This window comes from Monodon monoceros, unplaced genomic scaffold (genome assembly GCF_005190385.1).
Source record: "Monodon monoceros isolate NGI ecotype Baffin Bay Population unplaced genomic scaffold, NGI_Narwhal_1 Super_Scaffold_10, whole genome shotgun sequence".
Lineage (NCBI taxonomy): Eukaryota > Metazoa > Chordata > Mammalia > Artiodactyla > Monodontidae > Monodon > Monodon monoceros.
Genome location: NW_021703766.1, coordinates 12,793,511 through 12,816,317, shown reverse-complemented (window position 1 = coordinate 12,816,317; position 22,807 = coordinate 12,793,511). Strand labels below are relative to the sequence as shown.

The 22,807-nt window shown below is 40.5% G+C and overlaps 1 protein-coding gene across 3 annotated transcripts in view; it reads right to left on the bottom strand.

The window, feature by feature from the left end:
- Positions 1 to 703: 703 nt before the first annotated feature.
- The window catches only part of RFWD3 (ring finger and WD repeat domain 3), a 40,447-nt gene continuing 18,343 nt past the window's right edge, over positions 704 to 22,807 (bottom strand). The window contains exons 3-12 of one of the 3 annotated variants that reach the window (XM_029205240.1): positions 22,579 to 22,676; positions 18,970 to 19,164; positions 18,779 to 18,870; positions 14,793 to 14,907; positions 14,067 to 14,295; positions 11,431 to 11,581; positions 7,723 to 7,899; positions 5,888 to 6,102; positions 4,416 to 4,627; positions 704 to 2,767 (exon numbers count right to left, since the gene is read on the bottom strand). In XM_029205240.1, coding sequence (XP_029061073.1) covers positions 2,624 to 2,767; positions 4,416 to 4,627; positions 5,888 to 6,102; positions 7,723 to 7,899; positions 11,431 to 11,581; positions 14,067 to 14,295; positions 14,793 to 14,907; positions 18,779 to 18,870; positions 18,970 to 19,164; positions 22,579 to 22,676 — 1,628 coding nt within the window. In that variant the 3' untranslated portion in view covers positions 704 to 2,623. The remainder of the gene's footprint in view (positions 2,768 to 4,415; positions 4,628 to 5,887; positions 6,103 to 7,722; positions 7,900 to 11,430; positions 11,582 to 14,066; positions 14,296 to 14,792; positions 14,908 to 18,778; positions 18,871 to 18,969; positions 19,165 to 22,578; positions 22,677 to 22,807) is intronic. The other 2 variants (XM_029205239.1, XM_029205245.1) reach the window with 2 other exon arrangements.

The following is a 22,807-nucleotide window of genomic DNA, read 5'->3' as shown; positions in this document are numbered from 1 at the left end:
CTAGGGCTACCACTGGAGCCCGAGCGCCACATTAGAAAGCCCGCATGCCACAACTAAAGAGAAGCCTACACTCCACAACTAGAGAGAAGCCTGTGCATGGCAATGAAGATCCCGCATGCTGCAACTAAGACCCAACACAGCCAAAAAAAAAAAGAGACAAAAGACATCAGGAGTAGGTACACATGGTAAATGCTTTATTTTCATATTAACATTAAAACATAAAACACAGAACATGAAGAGATCCCACTGTCCGGTTTTCAAAGCAGGTACAAGGATATATACAACAAGAAAATATTTTTGAGTCTGCTTAACTCCAAACCCTCAAATGGGAAAACCACCTTAGAGCCAGGGTAAGGGAACATGGTGGGGCAGAGTCTAGGTCTACAGAGGTAATCTCTCCTGCCAGGCAGAGGTGAGCGGGGGCAGGGGCAAAGTTTTTTTCCTTTGGAGAAATCAGTCACAGTCCCAAGAATTTGCTTCTAAAACATCTAAATTTACTAGAGGAATGCAAGGATTGGTAAGACATGAGATTCTTCCAACTTCCCTAGTAATACAAGTCCCTTGGTTCCTACACTTGGGGGGATTAATCAGCGTCAGCTGAGTGTACTTCAACACTAGTCAAATCCTAACCCTGCCCTGGGTTCTGCCTCTGCCAAAGACAAAGGCAGCCAGGGCCTGACCACTCGCATCCTCTCTGTTATCATCAGCTGAAACCAGATGAGCTCTGATTTTTTTTTTTTTTTGCGGTATGTGGTTCCTCTCACTGTTGTGGCCTCTCCCGTCGCGGAGCACAGGCTCCGGACACGCAGGCTCAGCAGTCATGGCTCACGGGCCCAGCCGCTCCGCGGCATGTGGGATCCTCCCAGACCGGGGCACGAACCTGTGTCCCCTGCATCGGCAGGCGGACTCTCAACCACTGCGCCACCAGGGAAGCCCGAGCTCTGCTTTTTAATTCAAATCCTTTTCTGCCACTGAAGCTCTAGGCCTGGGCAGTCATTCTTAGTCATCAACATATCAAAAGAAACACCTCCTCTAGAAAAGGGGGCTCTTTCCCAGGCTCTGGAAACTGGCTTTTTGAAAAATGTCCTTAAATAGGAGGCCACTCTTTAAAAGCACAACTAGAATGTGGAACTCTGGGGAAATCTACTGCAGTAACCCCTTGCTGGTAAGAAATGCTGGAAACAGTTCAGGAGTTGACTGTCAGAACTGTTTTAAAATAAAAATGATAAAATTTCTACAATTATTTAAGAAAATAACACTGTTAGCCATCCTGCTCCCAAGAACAAGGAGCACACACCTTGAGACATGTTCTGTTGTGGACAATAGTTTAGAAGAGTAGCCTTTAGCAAAGCAAACAGATATAAAGTGAGCCCTCTATTGGAGAAAAGTGCAGCTCCCAAAGTTGGACAATCCAGGGCTGAAATGAAAGCTGGTGGGCATCTCCCTGCAAACCACATAGGCCTCCAACCACTATTATCTTCCTGAGAATAACTGTTTTACTAACAACACTTTTTTTTAAAGTTAGGAAGGGAGGCAAATCAGAGGAACTTGGAATCAAACATCAGTTTCACCTGGGGGAAGGATTTAACCTGGGAATTCTAAACACGCTCAAGAATGGCTCCTCACTCCAAGGGGTTGACTTTATTCAGAGAGAAACTCTTTCAAAATGGAAAAGACAAGTCCTTTTTTTGCTTTCAACAGCAGTCTGAGTAGCTTCTCTTTTGTAAGCCTCTCTTGGTTATTAGCCCCTTGCTCCTGATCTCTCATACTAGGAGACTCAAGTAAGAGCTCTGACATATGGCTCATCTTTTCCTAGTGAGAGGGACAAAGAGTGGCCTTCAAAGCACTGGCTTATATAAAACCAATCCTGAGATCCTAAGCTGGCTAGAAAAAAAAGTGAGTCTTCCTCACTGCTCAAACAACTGGTCTTTCCTTGACTCCCACAATGTGATGAACTCCATACACTCGGCATTAGGGAAGGGTCTACAGCTCATCAGCCACCACCATCACTGGGTTTACCAATATCCCAGCACTGCACACCTGAACATTACTGTTCCTGCCAAAAGGCAGACCAGATGTGCTCTACCACACACTTCTGTAGGGATGAGACCAAGTTACTAAAAGGTTATCAGCCTGCAAGGTCAGAAATAGATCAAATCCTTTGGAAGATTCTACAGTGCCCACTTGTGTTCAACGAAAGATTCTTTTGCATCCAGGCTGCATCCAAGCAGCATCAGGAAGATGGTTAGTCCCTTCAGGAACATACACATTCCCAAGTCATATAGCTCAAGTGACAAGACCACTCTGGTGGGATGTCACATCCTCTGGAAATGCTTGGTGCACACACATATCCTAAATGACTTCTGGGAGGATACTCTCCGAGGTTCAGCAGTAAGTTCGACAAAAATATTGATTCTCAACGAAGATTCATGAAGGCTTTTACCCCCAAGAAATGTATAATGTGATGGAGTACCAGTCACTGACTCTTTTGATGGACACTGCCACAATCCCAAAAGTTCTAGGCCACAGACAATAAGCACAGATCTTGCTCAGGGCTGCCAGGTGCTAACAAACAACATTTAACATTAACCAGAAGCATGTCCGACAAGTTTCAAGACCATGGTCACTCCCACCTATGGATGTGGACCATCTTCTCCGTTAAGGTAGCCAAGTAGCTGTTATGGTTCACCTGAAATGGGCAGATGTCCAAGACAGGCTGATTAGCCTGCAGTTCCTGCAGCAACGAGCCACTGCCAGCATCCCACAGCTAAAAAAGAAAAGCAGAGATAAAGGTTAGCTAGGTCCCTTCAATTCAGCTAGGGACTTGCATTCTTATCATCACACAACTTTGAAAGCACTGCAGGGAGCAAAACAGACTGTCCCTAACCTTCACAAGGTTGCACAAAGCCAACACACCTGACATAGGTCACGTATGGCCTCACCTACTAAAATCAGCAATTAGTCTACCTGTGAGTGGATCTGAAAACCAAGCCTAGTATTCACCCCTTCAATCTATGTGCCAAGAACTCTTTTAGGGATAGAAGAGTCACCAAGACAAAAAGTCCCTGTCTCTGCCCTCATGGAACCCTATAGTCTAACTGGTGCTTTCTTCTCCTTTAAAAAAATTTTTTATTGTGGAAAAAAAAAATTAAAGTAATAAAAAGTACAATAGTACAATGAGCCATCCATCACCCAGATTACTAAGCTTTTACCATACATGCTTTATTGATTTTATTTTTTTCTTTGCTGACATCATGTCATTTTACCCTTATATACATAAGTATACATCTCTAAAAAAAAGACATTTTCTTGGGACTTCCCTGGTGGCGCAGTGGTTAAGAATCTGCCTGCCAATGCAGGGGACACGGGTTCGAGCCCTGGTCCGGGAAGATCCCACATGCTGCTGAGCAACTAAGCCCGTGTACCACAACTACTGAGTCTGCGCTCTAGAGCCCGTGAGCCACAACTACTGAGCCCGTGCGCCTAGAGCCCATGCTTCACAACAAGAGAAGCCACTGCAATGAGAAGCCTGCGCACCGCAATGAAGAGTAGCACCCACTTGCCACAACTAGAGAAAAAAGCCCGTGTGCAGCAACAAAGACCCAACGCAGCCAAAGAAAAAAAAAAAAAGACATCTGCTTTAGTTTCTACTGTACAGCAAAATGAATCAGCTATACATATACATATATCCCCTCTTTTTTGGATTTCCTTCCCATCTAGGTCACCACAGTGCATTAAGCAGAGTTTCCTGTGTTATACAGTGTGCCACATAAGGCTCTTTACATTTAAATTAAATTACATAAAAATTTTACAATTAAGTTCTTCATTCACATTAACTACTTTCAAGTGCTCACATGGCCTGTGTGACATAATTGGACAGTGCTGCTCTATGGGTTCAAGGACAACACACAGAAGGCATTGTGTGCTTCATTTTGCCTAACATCAAGAGGCAAATTATTTCTGGTTAACCCATTTACAGTGATGCAAATGTTGATCAATGTATTCAGGTGGTGACAGGCTGACCCCTCCACTGTAAATTCATCCTGAACTGATGAAGCTGATGCCTGATCAATTATTTTATAGAGGTTTCAGTAGCACTTTTTTTAAAAGGTTCACAATATGGCCCATGAGACACTATAGCTCACATAAAAAGAGTGAGGTCAATCTAAAGATACTGGTATGGAAAGATATCCGGTCAATCTAAAGATACTGGTATGGAAAGACATCCAAAACAGGAAGTTAAATGGGAAAGAGCAAACTATAGAGTAGTATGTATCAATATTAAGTGTGACTTGTGTAAAAAATAAACTAAGCAACCACACACATACACGTATGAAGATACATGCAATTATGGAGAACTTTGGCTCTTTGCTTTATATACGTCAGTATAAATAAAAAACTGACATACTACTCACCAGGGCAGAATTTGACATTTCATCCCCAGTACACACCAGGATGCTGCCATCATTCTCTGGATTTTGGAAAATGGCACTTTTGGTCAGTAGTTTGCAAGTGGGTCCCCCACGGAATGTTTGTACAGAATTGCAGGAACAGATTGGCTCTCCAGCATTATCCAGCTTATAGGACATCTCCATGAGTACACTTCGTAAGGTGCTGTGATTTTTATCTATGAGACAGAGAAATCAGTATTGATCCATGGGGATGGTCCAAAGAAATTAACCAAGTACATGAACTTGGTTACCAGTTAGTTGAGTGGAAAGGGCACAATTTTATCAAACCATCATGAATAGCTACAGAGCAAACGTAACAAGAACAAAATAATACATCACAAATGAAATTCAGAACCCTAGGCTAGGATGAAGCAAGTTATCTACAATAGGTTTTTGTATATGAGGGATACAATTCTGAGAATGAGCTAGCCTTTTTACGAAAATCACTGTAACCGGCCAGACCTCTGTTTGGGTTTTTGTCTTCCTTAAGGGTTCTGACTACAAGGTTTTTTCCTTCCCCCAGTCAGGACCCCATTAATCCCTGGAACTGTACATATAAAGTGAAAGCATATTATTACAGAAGGGGAAACATATACAAGTGGTTCTGCTGGGAGGCAAACAAAAGCTAGAGAACAAAATGGGATCCCCAAGCTTTCTAAATAGCAAATCCTTGGAGATAGAGGACCTAGATGACTAAAACCAAAAGGGAAAGAAGAGTCTGCTGAAGAAGCTTCTCAGCTCAAACAAAACTTAAAATGCTTAGGTCAATCCACAACTAGCAGAAGTATGGGCACTTTAATGACTATCTCTTACAAAACATCTGCCTGACCATCAATATAGCTCATCAGGAATTTAGATTCATACCTTTCAGCTAGGAAAAACCTGTGAATTTTCGCTTAGTTGCTAGTCGAGGGTTGCAGTCCTGGTTCTGGAGGGCATGAGAAGTTCAGCTGGCTCGGGCCACTACAGTTGTCCGTCTACTCTTCACTTATGTTTGTTGGCCCCAAATAAGGAAGAACAGCTAATAGCCTAGAGTCTGGGCTCTCTACATGACTCCCCTTATCTGGGCCTTTCTTTTAAGTGAAATGAGGGGCAAGTAGAAAACATGAAACTGATCTAAGGGTAGCTCAGTGGCTTCAAGAGCAGGTCTCCTCATTCCACTACTGCCTTAAGTCACAGGGGCTCCTAAAGTGGCTAATTCACTTCCAAGGAGTACCTGGCCAAATATGTCCCAGTTCACACAAGTGAGGAAAAGGGAGGCAGGCTCTATGGAAGAACTCGGGACCACTGTCCTCACTGTAGTAGCAAGAGCTATTAGTCTGTGAGGGGCTTACCAGTACCACCTGAAGGCTAGGACAAGCTCTCCTTTTCTCCCCTCTACCGATCTGCTCCCAAACAAACCACAGGTCCCACAAGGACACGCGAACAACACTCACCAGGCCTGTAGGTCACAAGACAGTGCCGGCTGCTGCTCTCTGTCTGAAAGTCTATGCAGCCCCCAGGCTCCATGGGCAGCACATGAGGCCAATGAGTAAAGCCCATTTTCAGCTCCCAAAAGGAAGCATTCTCCAAGCTTCCAGCCAACAGCCCACCATATGGAAATGCAGCCGAGGCAGCTCTGGGTATGTATGACAGGGATACCAGCGGGCATCTGAAGGGAAAGAAAGGAAATCATGCCTCACCTTCCAATACTTGGATTGCTCCAGACCCCACTACCAGGAGCCCTTGAGGACTTTCCTAACTCTACAGAAAAGGTTAAAAAACTTCTGAGGGTCACTATCCTCTGATAGCTGATAAAACTACCAACCCACTCTGCAGAAACAAAAGAGCATACATATAATATTCCACATTCAGTTTCAGAGGAGACACCACATGCTCTAAAAGCAACGGGAAAAAAAATGGACTAGGAAATTTAAAAGTACAAGGTTACAAACACAAGATCTGATTGGTGTGAAGCTTCTGGAAATGGGGTTAGCCACATACACAAGAAAAGTCAGAAAGGAAATTCAGCTTATACATCTAATAAACTAAAGCTTGCAAGCTGTAGTTGACAGACCCCCTCAATTAAAATCCAGCCTAGGGAATTCCCTGGCGGTCCAGTGGTTAGGAATCTGTGCTTTCACTGCTGTGGGCCCAGGTTCAACCACTGGTCAGGGAACTAAGATCCTACAAGCTGTGTGGCACAGCCAAAAAACAAACAAACAAAACAGCCTAAAGCAACTACATTTTAATTCAGAAACAGGATTGTTTCTTTAGAGATTTTCTAAATGTCTTTCTGCAATCATATGACCCAGACTGCATGCCAAGAGTTCTCTCAGAAATATTAGCCTACAGACTATGTTCCTATGAACTCGTTTCTGCTGAAGCTGCCAAAGTGGTCACATTGCCTGCTTTGTTTCATTTCCTTGTCATAATGAAGTTAACCTAAGCAAACTAAAACAAAAACGAATACATATTCTTCCCTTGCTATTTGCTGTATTTTATTGTCTACTCTACGTGGATCCTCTACATCGATGGCAGTCACCTTGTTTGCCCGGAGTTCGTATTTGTATAAACTTACATCAGTCACCTTCAGGCCCATGAACCACATCACTGAAGAACGATTCCACTCAACCCAAACGAAAAGAAAACCCCACAGTGTTGAGGCTAGGTTTCAGTAAACAATTATTACTATAGTGATATCTTTATGTTTAGATTGCTCTACCCCCCTTTTAGTACACTCTGAAGAGCCAAAGTGGTGCTGGTGGCTACCCATCCTCAGAACCTGGGCCAACTTCACAAACCTCCCAACTCTATAACTGGATTATAAATGGATAAATCATAGTAATATGGTTCAGCTGTGGATTAGGGAAGTTTTAAATCACTTTTTATTGGGCTGCTCTTTACTGATCTCTTCCTGTGTGTTAGACATGTGTCTATTAAAGCAAGACTGTGTTAACCATATTTCACAGATGAAGCTCATAACAGGCCAAGAAATGTGACCAAGGTCACACAGCTCATAAATGGTGGAGCTGGGTTCTGAACACAGATTTGATTTCATTTTGGCATGTTGGGTGAATCTGGTTATATTTGGTACCAGAACTTTCTACCATATGAACTATCATGAACACAAACTCTAAGGAGGTTACTGATTCTGAAGTGAGAATAGATCAGTGGACTCAGAGAACAGCCCTCTGTTAGGAATTCTGATCAACTGTGAAACACTCTCAAAAGACAGGATTAATACAATAACAGTCTAAGAGAAAGCTGTTACCTACAGGTGGCTCCCTACCTAGCTTTCTGAGGTGCTAACTCCTGGATATGAGAGCTTGTGTTTCGAAGGTCATACAACAGAACTGAACCGTTGACCAATCCAGCATACATGTAATTGTTTTCATCAAGACACCAGCAGCAGCTCCAGACAGGACGTCCAGTATTATAAGTCTGGACCACAGTATTTGTCTCCAGGCTGTGGAGTTAAAAAAGACTTTTACAACTATGCATTACAAAAATCAAATACAGAAGAAAGATGTAAAGATTATCATTTTAATGATGATCCTTTAAGAACAAAACCACACACCAAAACTATCTGGATTCCCAATTTCCCCTAGGGACTGCCCAGATAACTCCTTTTAATGCCAAAATATTTGTTTTGGGGGACACAGGTTTTCCTCCTGAGCTGTAAGGAAGTAAAAGAATAAGTTAAAGGGACAGATAGACAGTACATTCCCTACTCTACCCCTATTACCTTCTCCATAGCTACCTATTACACAGGTAATCAATATTTAATGTTGAAAAATTAGAAAATACATATAAGAAAAATAAAAATAAATTATAATCCAATCATCCAGAGGTAGTCATTAATAACACTTTGCTATTTAACCTTTCTTTCTCCCATTTTTCAACACTACTAAAATAAGTCATAGCATATAGATAAACATAAAACATAATGGTATGTTGATTTTGGGGGTAAAATTAAGCTGAAGCATTCTTGAAAAGTCAAAAAGTATATCAGGCCTGGAGCAGGCATCATGATGTCCCTCAGATTTAGCTGCAGAAATTCAATAAGAAGCCAACTAAGAGACATCTAATCAGAACTTTTTTTTTTAAAATTAATTTTCATTGGAGTATAGTTGCTTTACAATCTTGTGTTAGTTTCTACTGTACAGCAAAAGGAATCAGCTATACGTATACATAGATACCTTCTTTTTTGGATTTCCTTCCCATTTAGGTCACCAGAGAGCACTGAGTAGAGTTCCTTGTGCTATAGAGTAGGTTCTCACTAGTTACCTATTTTATACATAATAGCAATAGTGTATATATGTCAATCCTAATCTCCCAATTCCTCCCACCCCCTTCTTTTCCCCCTTGGTATCCATACATTTGTTCTCTATGTCTGTGTCTCTATTCCTGCTTTGCAAATAAGATCATCTATACCATTTTTCTAGATTCCACATATATGTGTTAATACATTTGTTGTTCTCTTTCTGACTTACTTCACTCTGCATGACAGTCTCTAGGTCCATCCACGTCTCTACAAATGACCCAATTTCGTTTCTTTTTATGGCTGAGTAATATTCCATTGTATATACGTACCACATCTTCTTTATCCGTTCCTCTGGTGATGGACATTTAGGTTGCTTCCGTGTCCTGGCTACTGTAAACAGCTGCAATGAACACTGGAGCGCATGTGTCTTTCTTTTTTTTTAATTAATTAATTAATTTATTGGCTGCATTGGGTCTTCGCTGCTGTGCGCGGGCTTTCTCTAGTTGCACTGAGCGGGGGCTACTCTTTGTTGCGGTGCACTGGCTTCTCATTGCAGTGGCTCCTCTTGTTGTGGAGCACAGGCTCTAGGCGTGTGGGCTTCAGTAGTTGTGGCACATGGGCTCAGTAGTTGTGGCTCGCGGGCTCTAGAGCGCAGGCTCAGTAGTCGTGCAACATGGGCTTAGTTGCTCCGTGGCATGTGGGATCTTCCTGGACTAGGGCTTGAACCCGTGTCCCCTGCATTGGCAGGCAGATTCTTAACCACTGCGCCACCAGAGAAGTCTGCAGCATGTGTCTTTTTGAATTATGGTTTCCTCTGGGTGTATGCCCAGTAGTGGGATTGCTGGATCGTATGGTAGTTCTATGTTTAGTGTTTTAAGGAACCTCCATACTGTTCTCCATAGTGGCTGTATCAATTTACATTCCCACCAACAGTGCAGGAGGGTTTCCTTTTCTCCACACCCTCTCCAGCATTTACTGTTTGTAGATTTTTTGATGATAGCCATTCTGACCAGTGTGAGGTGATACCTCATTATAGTTTTGATTTGCATTTCTCTAATAGTTAGTGATGTTGAGTATCTTTTCATGGTTGGCCATCTATCTGTATGTCTTCTTTGAAGAAATGTCTACTTAGGTCTTCCGCTCATTTTTTGACTGGGTTATTTGTGTTTTTGACATTGAGCTGCATGAGCTGTTTGTGTATTTTGGAGATTAATCCTTTGTCAGCTGCTTCATTTGCAAATATTTTCTCCCATTCTGAGGGTTGTCTTTTTGTCTTGTTTATAGTTTCCTTTGCTGTACAAAAGCTTTTAAGTTTAATTAGGTCCCTTTTGTTTGTTTTTATTCTCATTACTCTAGGCGGTGGGTCAAAAAAGATCTTGCGGGCTTCCCTGGTGGCGCAGTGGTTGAGAGACCGCCTGCCGCTGAAGGGGACACAAGTTCTTGCCCTGGTCCGGGAAGATCCCACATGCCGCAGAGCGGCTAGGCCCGTAGCCACGGCCGCTGAGTCTGCGCTCCACAACGGGAGAGGCCACAACAGTGAGAGGCCCGCGTACCGCCAAGAAAAAAAAAAAAAGATATTGCTGTGATTTATGTCAAAGAGTGTTCTGCCTATGTTTTTGTTTTTTTTAAAAAAATAAGTTTATTTATTTACTTATTTCTTTTTGGCTGCATTGGGGTTTGTTGCTGCATGGGCTTTCTTTAGTTGCGGTGTGCAGGCTTCTCATTGCGGTGGCTTTTCTTGTTGTGGAGCACAGGCTCCAGGTGTGCTGGCTCAGTAGTCGTGGCATGAGGGCTCAGCAGACGTGGCTTGCGGGCTCTAGAGCGCAGCCTCATTAGTTGTGGCGCACGGGCTTAGTTGCTCCATGGCATGTGGGATCTTCCTGGACCACGGCTCGAACCCTTATCCCCTGCATTGGCAGGCAGATTCTTATGCACCCCCAGGGTAGTCCTCTGCCTATGTTTTCCTCTAAGAGTTTTAAAGTGTCTGGCCTTAAATTTAAGTCTTTAACCCATTTTGAGTTTATTTTTGTGTATGGTGTTAGGGAGTGTTCTAATTTCATTCTTTTACATGTAGCTGTCCAGTCTTCCCAGCAACACTTATTGAAGAGGCTGTCTTTTCTCCATTCTATATTCTTGCCTCCTTTGTCATAGATTAGGTGGCCATAGGTGCGTGGGTTAGAACTACTTTCTAAAAGATAAAGGCATGGAACACACTCAGATCTGGTTCAGGGTACTTGCAGAGCATGTGAAAGATAAAATGTAGTAACTGACTACTGATAAAATGTAGTTACTGATGAGAGCAGTCATCATGGCACCCAGGACAATGAGTTCCTGGTAGGCATTTCTGTTAGGCACAACGATCCGGGAACAGACAAGGAATAAGCAGTCCCAAGCTAGTATGGTGACTCCACAGTGTCAGTACCAAGGCTCCCTCCATATTGTCATTCTACCAACTCTAGGGTGTTACTCTCATCTGCGTGACTTAAGATATATTTTGTAACATATATAATTTTAAAGAGATGGAACACCACACGTTCTGTTTTGTCACCAGCTGTGTCCACTTTTTAAAGCAATACATTTTAAATTCAATGAAGCTGGATCTGAGAAGACAATGCCTTAGACATCTCCCATCCCACCCCCACAAAAGCCAAAGTCATCATAACACAGATAACTAATTTCCACACTATTCAACCCTAGGCAACCCAGGGCCCATCTTCCCCACAAAGCACTCACCTGGTCAGTTTAATTGTGTTGTCTAGGGAAGCAGAGAGAAGTAAGCCTTTGGATCGACTGCTGAAAGCCAGTCCACGTATCTGTTTGCCATGCACGGGAATATACTGACTGCTTTTCATGTTGGCAGTACTCAACATCTTAACACCAAAGCCTGCCAAAGATATGAGAGAGTGAAACAGATCACTGAAAGTCAATTTAGGGCAAAGCAAACTACCATTTCAAGTAGGTCCTTTCTTCACCTTTCTTGGCATGTCTCTGGGAAAAAGCTAGTTGAACAAAGAAAATAAAAATTCCCTGGGGTTCTAATTTATTTTAAAAATACATTCCATCTCAAATATCTATCAATAAGTGAATGATAAACCACTGTATATACATACAATGGAATACTACCCAACAATAAAAAGAAATGAACTACTGATAGACACAATAATATGGATAATCTTTAAAAAGTTATGTTGAAAAAAGCCAGACAAAAAAAGAGTAACACTGCACGGTTCCATTTATGTACAATTCTAGAAAATATGAACTGATCTATCATGACAGAACGTGGTTGCCTGGGGATGGGGAGAGGAGGGAGGGACAGGTGGATGATGGATTACAAAAGGGCTTGAGCAAACTTTCAGGGTGATAGACATGTTCATTATCTTGACTGTGGCGATGGTTTCAGGAGTGTATACATATATCAACACTCACCAAATGGTACACCACGTTAAGTATGTGCAGTTTATTGCACATCAATTATACTTTAATAATAAAGCTGTTGGGGGAGAGAGAGAGAGAGAAAGACACTATTCCACCTGAACCACAGATACTCAAGATGTAGAACAGATACTGAACAATAAAGAATGGAAATAAGTAATTTCTGTGTCAGGTGGTCAAGATATGTTACATTTTTCTGAAACAGAATGAAAACAGATGACATCAAGTATGCTAATCAATGTATATCATTCCAAGAGAGGAAAAGAAAGCCAAAAACTTGTCCTTTTAAATTTATTTGTTACTGTGTTCTCTTACAAGGTTATGATAATACATTTATTTTTACCAAGTATCTATTTTACCTGAGTTATACACAAACAAAATTTGTCAAATCCTAGATTCAAGATCACACTTCTGCTTCACTAGGGGAAAAAGTGAGAAAGTTTACTGTGTTTTCTCCTGAAACAGAATTAGGAGAGCCAGAGAAACAAACACAGAAACTACAGGCTTTAAATCAACAAGGGAACACGAGTATTTGCCTAGTTAATCATTAAACGAAACAAGAGGAAATCAGCATCATCAGTCTATCAGGAAGAGCTAGCTGTGCAGTATGGAATAGACACATTAAGAAATAAAGGAACAGATCACACCCAATTTGGGGTAACAACTGGAAGAAATAAGTATTTTTCCAATTAATGGGGAAGGTTTTATATGATGATAAATCATTTTATTAAAATCTTGAATGGGATATAGGAACATTATAAACAATCCTTTTACTTTCCCCTCAATTGGAGCCTCCTGATAGCCTCTCAACTCATAGGTAATATTAGTGAATAGAGAAATATAAGATAATCTAGGGATTCCACCACCAATCCTATATATACCTAAGTGTGGGGGACATAGTTTTGAAGCATTTGAATGTAACTTCTAAGTTGGGGGACAGGAAATCAGGCTGAAGCAAAGGGACCTGACAGTTGACAGAAATCATATGCTGAAGACAGCAGGAAAAACATCTACAACACTGGGCATGTGAGATTTGGTTTTCAACATTAAGACAACCTAAAATTAAGCTTGAAAAGCACACAAAAAAGAGAAAAGCAGTATAATATTAATAAAATAATAATGTTCCCAAATTCTTCTATTTGGAATTTGTCAATTTGAACACTACTGAAAATAAGCATTAAATCTTGTTTTAACTTGAATTGGAGCTTGGGGTAGTGTTTTTTCAAATATTTCTAGTCTAAAATGAACCTGTACTTTAGTGGCACATACAGGAATGATGTTCTTATCCTTGGACAACCCACACTTCTAAGTACATCTTCTCTCACTTTACCATGGTTCAGTATCTCTACCCTTTTGGTGAACAAATTTACAGAATGATGTCAATAGACAGTACAGACATCTTTGCAGTACCCTAAGGTATCTGTATTAACAGGAAAGTGACTAGGAAAAAGTGATTTGGTGGGCTGTGGACAGTGTTCACCTACTAGTGAGTCCTGGATTCTTCAAGAAGGGAAGAGAGAAATAGAGTCCAAAAATGAACATAAAAACAGGTTCTGGGGACTTCCCTGGTGGTGCAGTGGTTAAGAATCCACCTGCCAACGCAGGCAACACGGGTTTGAACCCTGGTCCGTGAAGATCCCACATGCCGCGGAGCAACTAAGCCTGTGTGCCACAACTACTGAGCCTGCACTCTAGAGCCCACAAGCTATAAGTACTGAAGCCTGCGTGCCTAGAGCCCGTGCTCTGCAGCAAGAGAAGCCACTGCATCTCTTAAGCCCATGCACCACGATGAAGAGTAACCCCCTCTCGCCACAACTAGAGAAAGCCCACGTGCAGCGACGAAGACCCAACGCAGCCAAAAAATAAATAAATAAATGTTCCTTAAAACAAAACAAAACAAAACCAAAAAAAACCACCTGAGGTTCTGGACTATTCACCTGGAAGGAAGGAGGCCTGAGGAGAAGGCTGTGATACTACCAGGCAGCTCAGAGCATCATAGTATGTCATGACTCGGCAGTTTCCTGTTTGAGACACTGTGAATGTCTTCTGGAAATGGTACTTGTGTTGGCTCTGGCTGGAGGACAGGCTGCTTAGGAAACGTGCTTGGGAACTCTCGGTCAGCTGTGAAATCTGACCCTGATGCTGCACAATAAGTTTTTTCAAGTCCTAAAACGAAAAAGATTTTGTAAATGTGAAGCTTTTTCGTTTGGTATTCCCCTCATACACAATTCCTTGATCTAATACAAGGGTATTTCTTATCTTTTACGAGAAAATGTTAACATGAATCCTAAAGAACTGCTGCAGTTTTCACAATATTTCAACAAGCAATTGAAATAGGGAGAGCATGGAATCATAAAGCACTGAAAGTCCTTAATGGTCATTTTGTCTGAAATTCTCATTTAATTGGTAGATTCAAGGAAGTGAAATGACTTAAACAAGTTTTGATTATCAGGTGGCTGTTCAATTTTTTAAAAATTCACACTGCAGTAGAATTCATCATAAAGCATGTATATAAGCCCTAATCAGAAATAAAGAGCTGATCATGTTTACTTCCTGAAAAACCTGGTAAATCCTATTCGTATCTGAGATGAGACTAAATAATATTTAGATGCCTTCTTAATTCCTACTCCAAAAGTTCTTTGGATTAGAGAAGGCAAACTTACCTGAACATGACTGTGAAGCTTAGTGCATTCCTCAGTGAGGACTTGAAGCTGGAGCCGGCACTGTGCCGATTCTAACTCAGCCTTCTTCCTTAGCATCTGCTCCTCTTCTAAGGAACTAGAGGGGGAAAGCCAGCAACAGGTGGAGATTAGAAAGGCTACAGAAGACTTCTCATCAAGATGACATAGTAAATTCATGCTATGATATACACTTTGCTGTAAATATGTCACGATAGTGAATAAAATATAACGAGTGAAAAATCTCTCAAGCCCAGAAACACTACAGGAAAGTAGCATGCAGGGCTGAACTCATGAGCCTACTGGGGTGGGTCTCAGTGTTGAAGTAGGCAGTGATGACCAGGAATCTGGCTCTTACTAGGGAATGGGGACCTAAAATGCAAAATGAGGGAGTTAGAGCCAAATTATAAAAGAGTAAAAATGACCTGTTAAAAGATCAAGGTTATCTACTGGATAAAAAGAAAATAAGGGACTGGTTGTTCATCAGATATTCAAATTAAAGAACACTATAAAAAGAGGCTGGACTTCCCTGGTGGCACAGTGGTTAGGAATCTGTCTGCCAGTGCAGGGGACATGGGTTCGAGCCATGGTCTGGGAAGATCCCACATGCCACGGAGCAACTAAGCCCATGTGCCACAACTACTGAGCCTGCACTCTAGAGCCCGCATGCCACAACTACTGAAGCCCACGTGCCTGGAGCCCGTGCTCCACAACAAGAGAAGCCACCACAGTGAGAAGCCCGCACACCACAACAAAGAGTAGCCCCCACTAGAGAAAGCCCGCGTGCAGCAATGAAGACCCAATGCAGCCATAAATAAATAAATAAATAAATAAATAAATTTTAAAAAGAGGCTTAAGTTAAAAAGATAGAAAGTATACACTAGGCGAATGTTAAAAAAAGACTGATTAGAATTAAAAAGGATGAATAGGCATAAAGAGGAACAATGTGTAATGAAAGGACACATTCACCAGGAATAAAAATCATAAATCTGAATGTTTCAAAATATGAAATGCAAAAAAAGAAATTTCCACTCCAATGAGATAGGAGAGAAAAAAAGATGAAAATTAGAAAGGAAGGGATAAAGTGGCTCTTATAATTCAAGAGAACCCACAAACTATTAGAGTTCAGCAAGGCTGCTGTAGTCAAGATCAAGAAAATTAGATCAACAGCATTCCCCATATACCAGATAACTGACTAGTAAATATAACAGAAAAAAATTCATTCAAAATAGCATTCTAACAACAGCAACCTAGGAATAAAGTTAAGGCCTTTAAAAAGCAAAACACAGTTATAAAAGACACAAATGAAACAGGGAATAAGTGAAAGGATATTATATAATGTTCACAGCTGGAAAGACTAAATTGAAGTACTGGTGCAAGAATTAACAAACAGACCCCGGAACAACAGAGTAGTCCATTCATAATATAGAAACTTAATTTAGGATAGAGGTAGCAATGGAAATTTATATAGAAAGAATATTTCTATATAAATTTTTATTTATTAATTTAAAATTATTTATTAGTTTTTAAATTATTAATTTTAACAATTAATACAATTGTGGTCATCCATAAAACTAGATTTTAGGTAGACTAAAAACTAGTGTAAAAACTAAAACTTTTAAAGACATTTAAAAGGGGCTTCCCTGGTGGCACAGTGGTTAAGAATCTGCCTGCCAGTGCAGGGGACACGGGTTCAAGCCCTGGTCCGGGAAGATCCCACATGCCACAGAGCAACTAAGCCCATGCGACACAACTACTGAGCCCGTTCAACTAGAGCCCATGCTCCTCAACAAGAGAAGGCGCCACAATGAGAAGCCCACGCACCAGAACGAAGAGTAGCCCTCGCGTGCCACAACTAGAGAAAGCCCACACGCAGCAACAAAGACCCAATGCAGCAAAAAGAAAAAATTTATTAAAAAAAAAAAAGACATTTAAAAGAAGATATTATGTCTCCATGATTGTAATGTAGTAGGGACAAAAACACACAAAACGAGAGACTGATAAATGACTACACTAAAATTAAAAACTTGTGTTCAACAAAAGATACAATAGACAAGTTAAAGAGACAAACCACAAACTAGAAGATGACATTTGCAAGGTATACAACCAACAAAGCGTTGGTATAAGGAAAACAAAGAACTATAAATTAGTAAGAAACAATATATTTTGTTCAATATAAATGAGCAAAATATTTGAGCACAATGTATAGAAAAGTAGGTTCAACCGCAATTGAGGAAAAGCAAATTAAATACTACTTCACTCCATGAAACTGGCAAAAATTAAGTCTGATAATATAAAGTAGGTGAGGGTATGAAAAAAAATGAGAAATCTCTTACACTGCTGCTGGTATATACTGGAATAGCCTCTTGGAAGAGCAATTTGACAATATCTAGTAAAGTTGAAATTACATGTACCCTAGGATAAAGCAAATCCACTTCTAGACCTAAAGAAACTCACCTCTCTCTCTGCAGCATGGCTTATATTAACAAAAACTGGAAACGACCTAACTGTCCACCAATACGAAATACATGTAAGTAAACTCTAATTAGAGAAATAGAATATTATATAGAAATTAAAATGAATCAACTAGAGCTACATATATCAACTAGGATATGTGCCTCAGAGTATTAAGCAAAAATCAAGTCTTATTAAGTACATCTCTGCACATATCCTTAATCATTTCTTTAGAAAAAATGCCTGAAGCAGAATTACTTTTAGACTTCTGAAGCATATTACCAAAGGCCTCTCTAAATGTTTGTGCCCGTGTACATTTTTACCAGTAATACATGAGCAAACCCACATCCCTGTACTCTCTCAGTGCAGGTTCTTTTTATTTTTTTTGGCTGTGCTGCGAGGCATGTGGGATCTTAGTTCCCTGACCAGGAATCGAACCTGTGCCCCTTGCAGTGGAAGCGTGCAGTGTTAACCACAGGACCGCTAGGGAAGTCCAGTGCAGGTATTTTTAATCTTTAATGTTCTTAGAGCATATTTTATAAGTAGTGTTATTAGCATTTGTTCATGGGCTTCCAAAATCTTGATAATTTCTTGCATTGTGCGACAAGTGCAAAGTCTCATTTGTGAGACTTCTTTGCAGAGTACTGTTGCAGGAGGGCTTAGGGACACAAGAAACAAAAATTCTCAGTTTTTAAAAAGTATCATTAAGTCTATTCTAGTGACAAGGAAATTGAGACTTGGGAGTATGTTCTAGATGGCCATGAACTGGCTACAAAGAGTAAGACAGAGGATTCCCTGATTCAGTGTTCACAGTATTTAGCAGCAGAGGCAGGCAGTAAATGTAATCCCTAGGGAAGAATCTGGACAGGCTACAAAAAATCCAGGCTATCTTTCTGATTGGGTCTGCTTCCCAGCCTAGGTGTGAGGTATTACTGTATGGCTAAAGGTTTCTCTATGACTTTTTAATTTTTTTAATTCATTCATTATTTATTTTTGGTTGCATTGGGTCGGTTGCTGTGCGTGGGCTTTCTCTAGCTGCGGTGAGCAGGGGCTACTCTTCCTTGCGGCACGTGGGCCTCTCATTGCGGTGGCTTCTCCTGTTGCAGAACATGGGCTCTAGGCACGCGGGCTTCAGTAGTTGTGGCTCACAGGCTCTAGAGCGCAGGCTCAGTAGTTGTGGCTCATGGGCCCAGTTGCTCCATGGCATGCGGGATCTTCCCGGACCAGGGCTCGAACCCGTGTCCCCCGCACTGGCAGGCGGGTTTCTAACCACTGTGCCACCAGGGAAGCCCCAGATCATCATTTTTAATGCTATATGGAGAGCAAACCATGCTTCAGATGGTCAGACATGTATCATAAATCACAGTGTTAGACAGATTGCCAATGATCCCCAGAGATCCCCAGTCACAGCCCAAGGGAAGCCTCAGAACCACACTAAGAGTGACTCATACCTTTTCAGAGGTGCATACAAAGAACCAAAAGGGAATATTCCAGCTAGGCAGACTCTTGCCACCTACCTTTTTGTGAGCTCCTGTTCACTAGTGTCCAAAGCTCTCAGGGTTCGGGCATAAAGGACAACGATGTCACTGTGCTTGGCTTTCTTGTTGCACTAAGGAGCCCAATGGGACACAATAAGTGTGGTTCTAGGAATCCTCCTGACTTAACATGTTGACTATGCACACGCACAGTTCTTAACTATGGTCTTTACCTGAGGACATTTTCGTGCCTGTCCTTTGAGCCACTTAGAAATGCACTTATACCCAAAGAGGTGCCCACAGCGCAATGCCGAGAGCCGGTGATCCCCAGCATTGGTCCACTGTTCCAAACATATTGTGCAAGTGTCCACTTCTTCCTCATCCACAGAAGCAGAAGCTAGAAGAGGATTAGACTTCTGGGGAGACTGCTAGATGGAAACCAGAATACATTCAAATTAGAGAAAATGCAAAATCAGTCTTGAAGAAGATGTGAAACTCTATCCAATTAAAAAAAATCACACAAAAATGATACAAACACAATTGAAAATGCCAAAGAAAAACCCCAACACCCATGAATCACTTCCCATTCTTTCCAGAATGCAATCTGGTCAAAGGTAATATAAGCCATGAAAATATTATTACCCTTTGAGCTTATAAAATTCTTGATTTTCTTTCATTCAAATGACAAAAAGGAGCTATATTTATGAAGATATTAAAACAAAACAAACGTAGAAGTGACCCAGTTAAATAACAACAGGGAATATTAAATTTGTTATACATTGGAAATTAGGTCCATAATCAATTCAAGTAGCTATAAAATACCTGGCTCATGTGAATAAAGAAAAAAAAATACCAGGAAAAAAAGAAAGGATATAAACAACTCACACAAAAATACAAATGGTTGGTAAGTGTTCACTTATAATTAAAGAAATGAAAATTCAAGTAAGAGACCACATTTTTACTTTTTCATCTATTAGATGGCATAAATTGATGTCTGATGACACCAAGCACTGAGGGTGAGGGAGAAATGGGCATGCTTACATACTGTTGCTGCAAGTAAAACTGGCACAAATTTTCCTGAGGGCAACTTGGCATTATCTATCAAAACTAAAAATACATACATCTTTCCTTTGATATAGCAATCTTTCTGCTAGAAATATATCCCATGAAGATAATCACAAATATTTGCCAAGACAATAGTACAAAGATGCTCAGTGCAGCATGATCTTATTAGGAAGCAACAGCAACAACAAAGAAATAAAGAAAAAGGGAACAACCATAGTGTACATGGCAAGGGAAGAGTTAACTAAAAATGTATTCCTATGTAAAAACACTGTGCAGCTATTACTACCAATAAGAATGAGATTCAATTTTATGTACTGACACTAAAAGGCTCTCCAAAATGCAGTAAGTTGGGGGAAAAGGAACCAGTCCCAGAACAGGATATTATATAATCCCTCTTGTGTGAATTTTAAAATAGAACATTTAAATGAATTCAGTAAAGTTGAAGGATACAAAATTCATCTACAGAAATCTGTTGCATTTCTACACACTAAAAATGAACTATCAGAAAGAGAAATTAAGAAAATAATCCCATTTGTGAACTACATCAAAAAGAACAAAATACCTAGAAATAAATCTAACTGAAGAGGTAAAAGACCTGTACTCTGAAAACTATAAGACACTGATGAAAGAAACTGAAGACAACACAAACAAATGGAAAGATATACTATGCTCATGGATTGGAAAAATTAACACTGTTAAAATAATCATACCCCCACCAGGCAATCTATAGATTCAATGCAATCCCTGTCAAAATATGAATAACATTTTTCACAGAACTAGAATAAACAATTCTAAAATTTGTATGGAAACACAAAACTCCAAATAGCCAAAGCAATCTCAAGAAAGAAGAACAAAGTTGGAAACATTACACGCCCTGATTTCAAACTATACTACAAAACTACAGTAATCAAAACAGTATGGTACTATCACATAAGCGGATATATAGATCAATGGAACAGAACAGAGAGCCCAGAAATAAAGCCACACTTATATGGGCAATTAATTTACGATAAAAGAGGCAAGAATAGACAATGGGGAAAAGACAGCCTCTTCAATAAATGGTGTTGGGAAATCTGGACAGCTACATGCAAAAAAATCAAACTGGACTACTTTCTCACATCATATACAAAAGTAACCTCAAAATGGACTGAAGATTTAAATATAAGACCTGAAACCATAAAAATTCTAGAAGAAAACATAGGCAATAGGCTCTTTGACATCAGTCCTAGCAGTATTTTTTTTTGAATATGTCTCCTCAGGCAAGGGAAGCAAGTGAAAATAAACAAACAGGACTACATCAAACTAAAGCTTTTGCACAGCAAAGGAAACTATCAACAAAATGAACAGGCAGCCTACCGAATTGGAGAAGATATTAACAAAAGATATATCTGATAATATCCAAAATAAACAAAGAGCTCATACAACTGAACAGCAAAAAAAACAACCTGTTTAAAAATGGGCAAAAGGGGCTTCCCTGGTGGCACAGTGGTTGAGAGTCCACCTGCCAATGCAGGGGACACGGGTTCATGCCCCGGTCCGGGAAGATCCCACATGCCGCGGAGCAGCTGGGCCCGTGAGCCATGGCCCCTGGGCCTGCGCGTCCGGAGCCTGTGCTCCGCAACGGGAGAGGCCACAACAGTGAGAGGCCCGCATACCACACACAAAAAAAAAAAAAAAAAAAGGGCAAAAGACACGAACAGACATTTTCCCAAAGAAACAGCCAACAGACACATAAAAAGAAAAGATGCTCAGCATGACTAATTATCAGGGAAATGCAAATTAAAACCACAAAGAGATACCACCTTATACCTGTCAGAATGGCTATCATCAAAAAGACAACAAATAACAAGCATTGGCGAGGATGTGGAGAAAAGGGAACACTCATGCACTGTTGGTGGGAATGTAAATTGGTGCACCCACTATAGGAAACAGTATGGAGTGTGGACAAATACCATATAATCTCACTTACATGTGGAATCTGAAAAATAAAACAAAACAAAAAAACCCAGACTAAGAGACACGGAGAACAAATGGGTGAGTGCCAGAGGGAAGGGGAGTGGGGTATAGCAAAAGAGGTGAACGGGATTAAGAGGTACTAACCTCCAGTTATAAAATAATAAACCATGGGGATGTAATACATAGCATGAAAAATGTGGTCAATAATATTGTAATAACTTTGTATGGGGATAGATGGTTACTAAACTTATTGTGGTGATCACTTCATAATGTATGCAAATGTCAAGTCACTTTGCAGTACACTTGAAACTAACATAATACTTTACATCAACTATATTTCAATAAATAAAGAAAAAACATTTATACACATAAGTAAATTTATATGAGAGTAACTTTTCTAGAGAGAATGAATAAAAATAGAAACTTGCAAAAACTGAATCAATGATGTTTTGGAACTGGCAGGGTCCACAGTTGGTATAAATAAGTCTCATATTGAGAACAGTGATATCTGTAATTTTTAAAAATAAAAACTGTTTATCTCATAGTAATCTTTCTGCCAGACAGTTCATAAACTGCATTCATATCTTCTACTTAAACTGATACTTAACCTTGTTAGGTGGACAGGACAAGTTCTCCTCACATCTTCCCCTACTCCATGTTTTTAAACCTAAGGGGAGGCAGTCACACAAATAGTGAGTAACTTGTATAGGATCTACACCTGGACCCCCTGCCTACAAAGTCTGTGGGTTTTCCACTTTAATCTGCACCTGCCTTTTTGAATGTAAATAGAAACCTCTCATTTAAAAGGATGTTCATATTACCTGTTTGGGGAGAGTCTCTCCTCCACCAATACATGTAACTTCTTGCTCTGTTGAGATATCTCCGAGTTGCTCTGCCAAGTCGTTACCTCCTAGTTGCTCTGCCAAGTCGTTTCCAGAAATGATGGGATAGGTAATATATAAAAGAAGATATAAGTCAGGTATGAGGCTAGCAGGAGAGCCTGACTCACCACAGCTTTCCATTTCTAATTGATACTGTTGATGTAAAAGG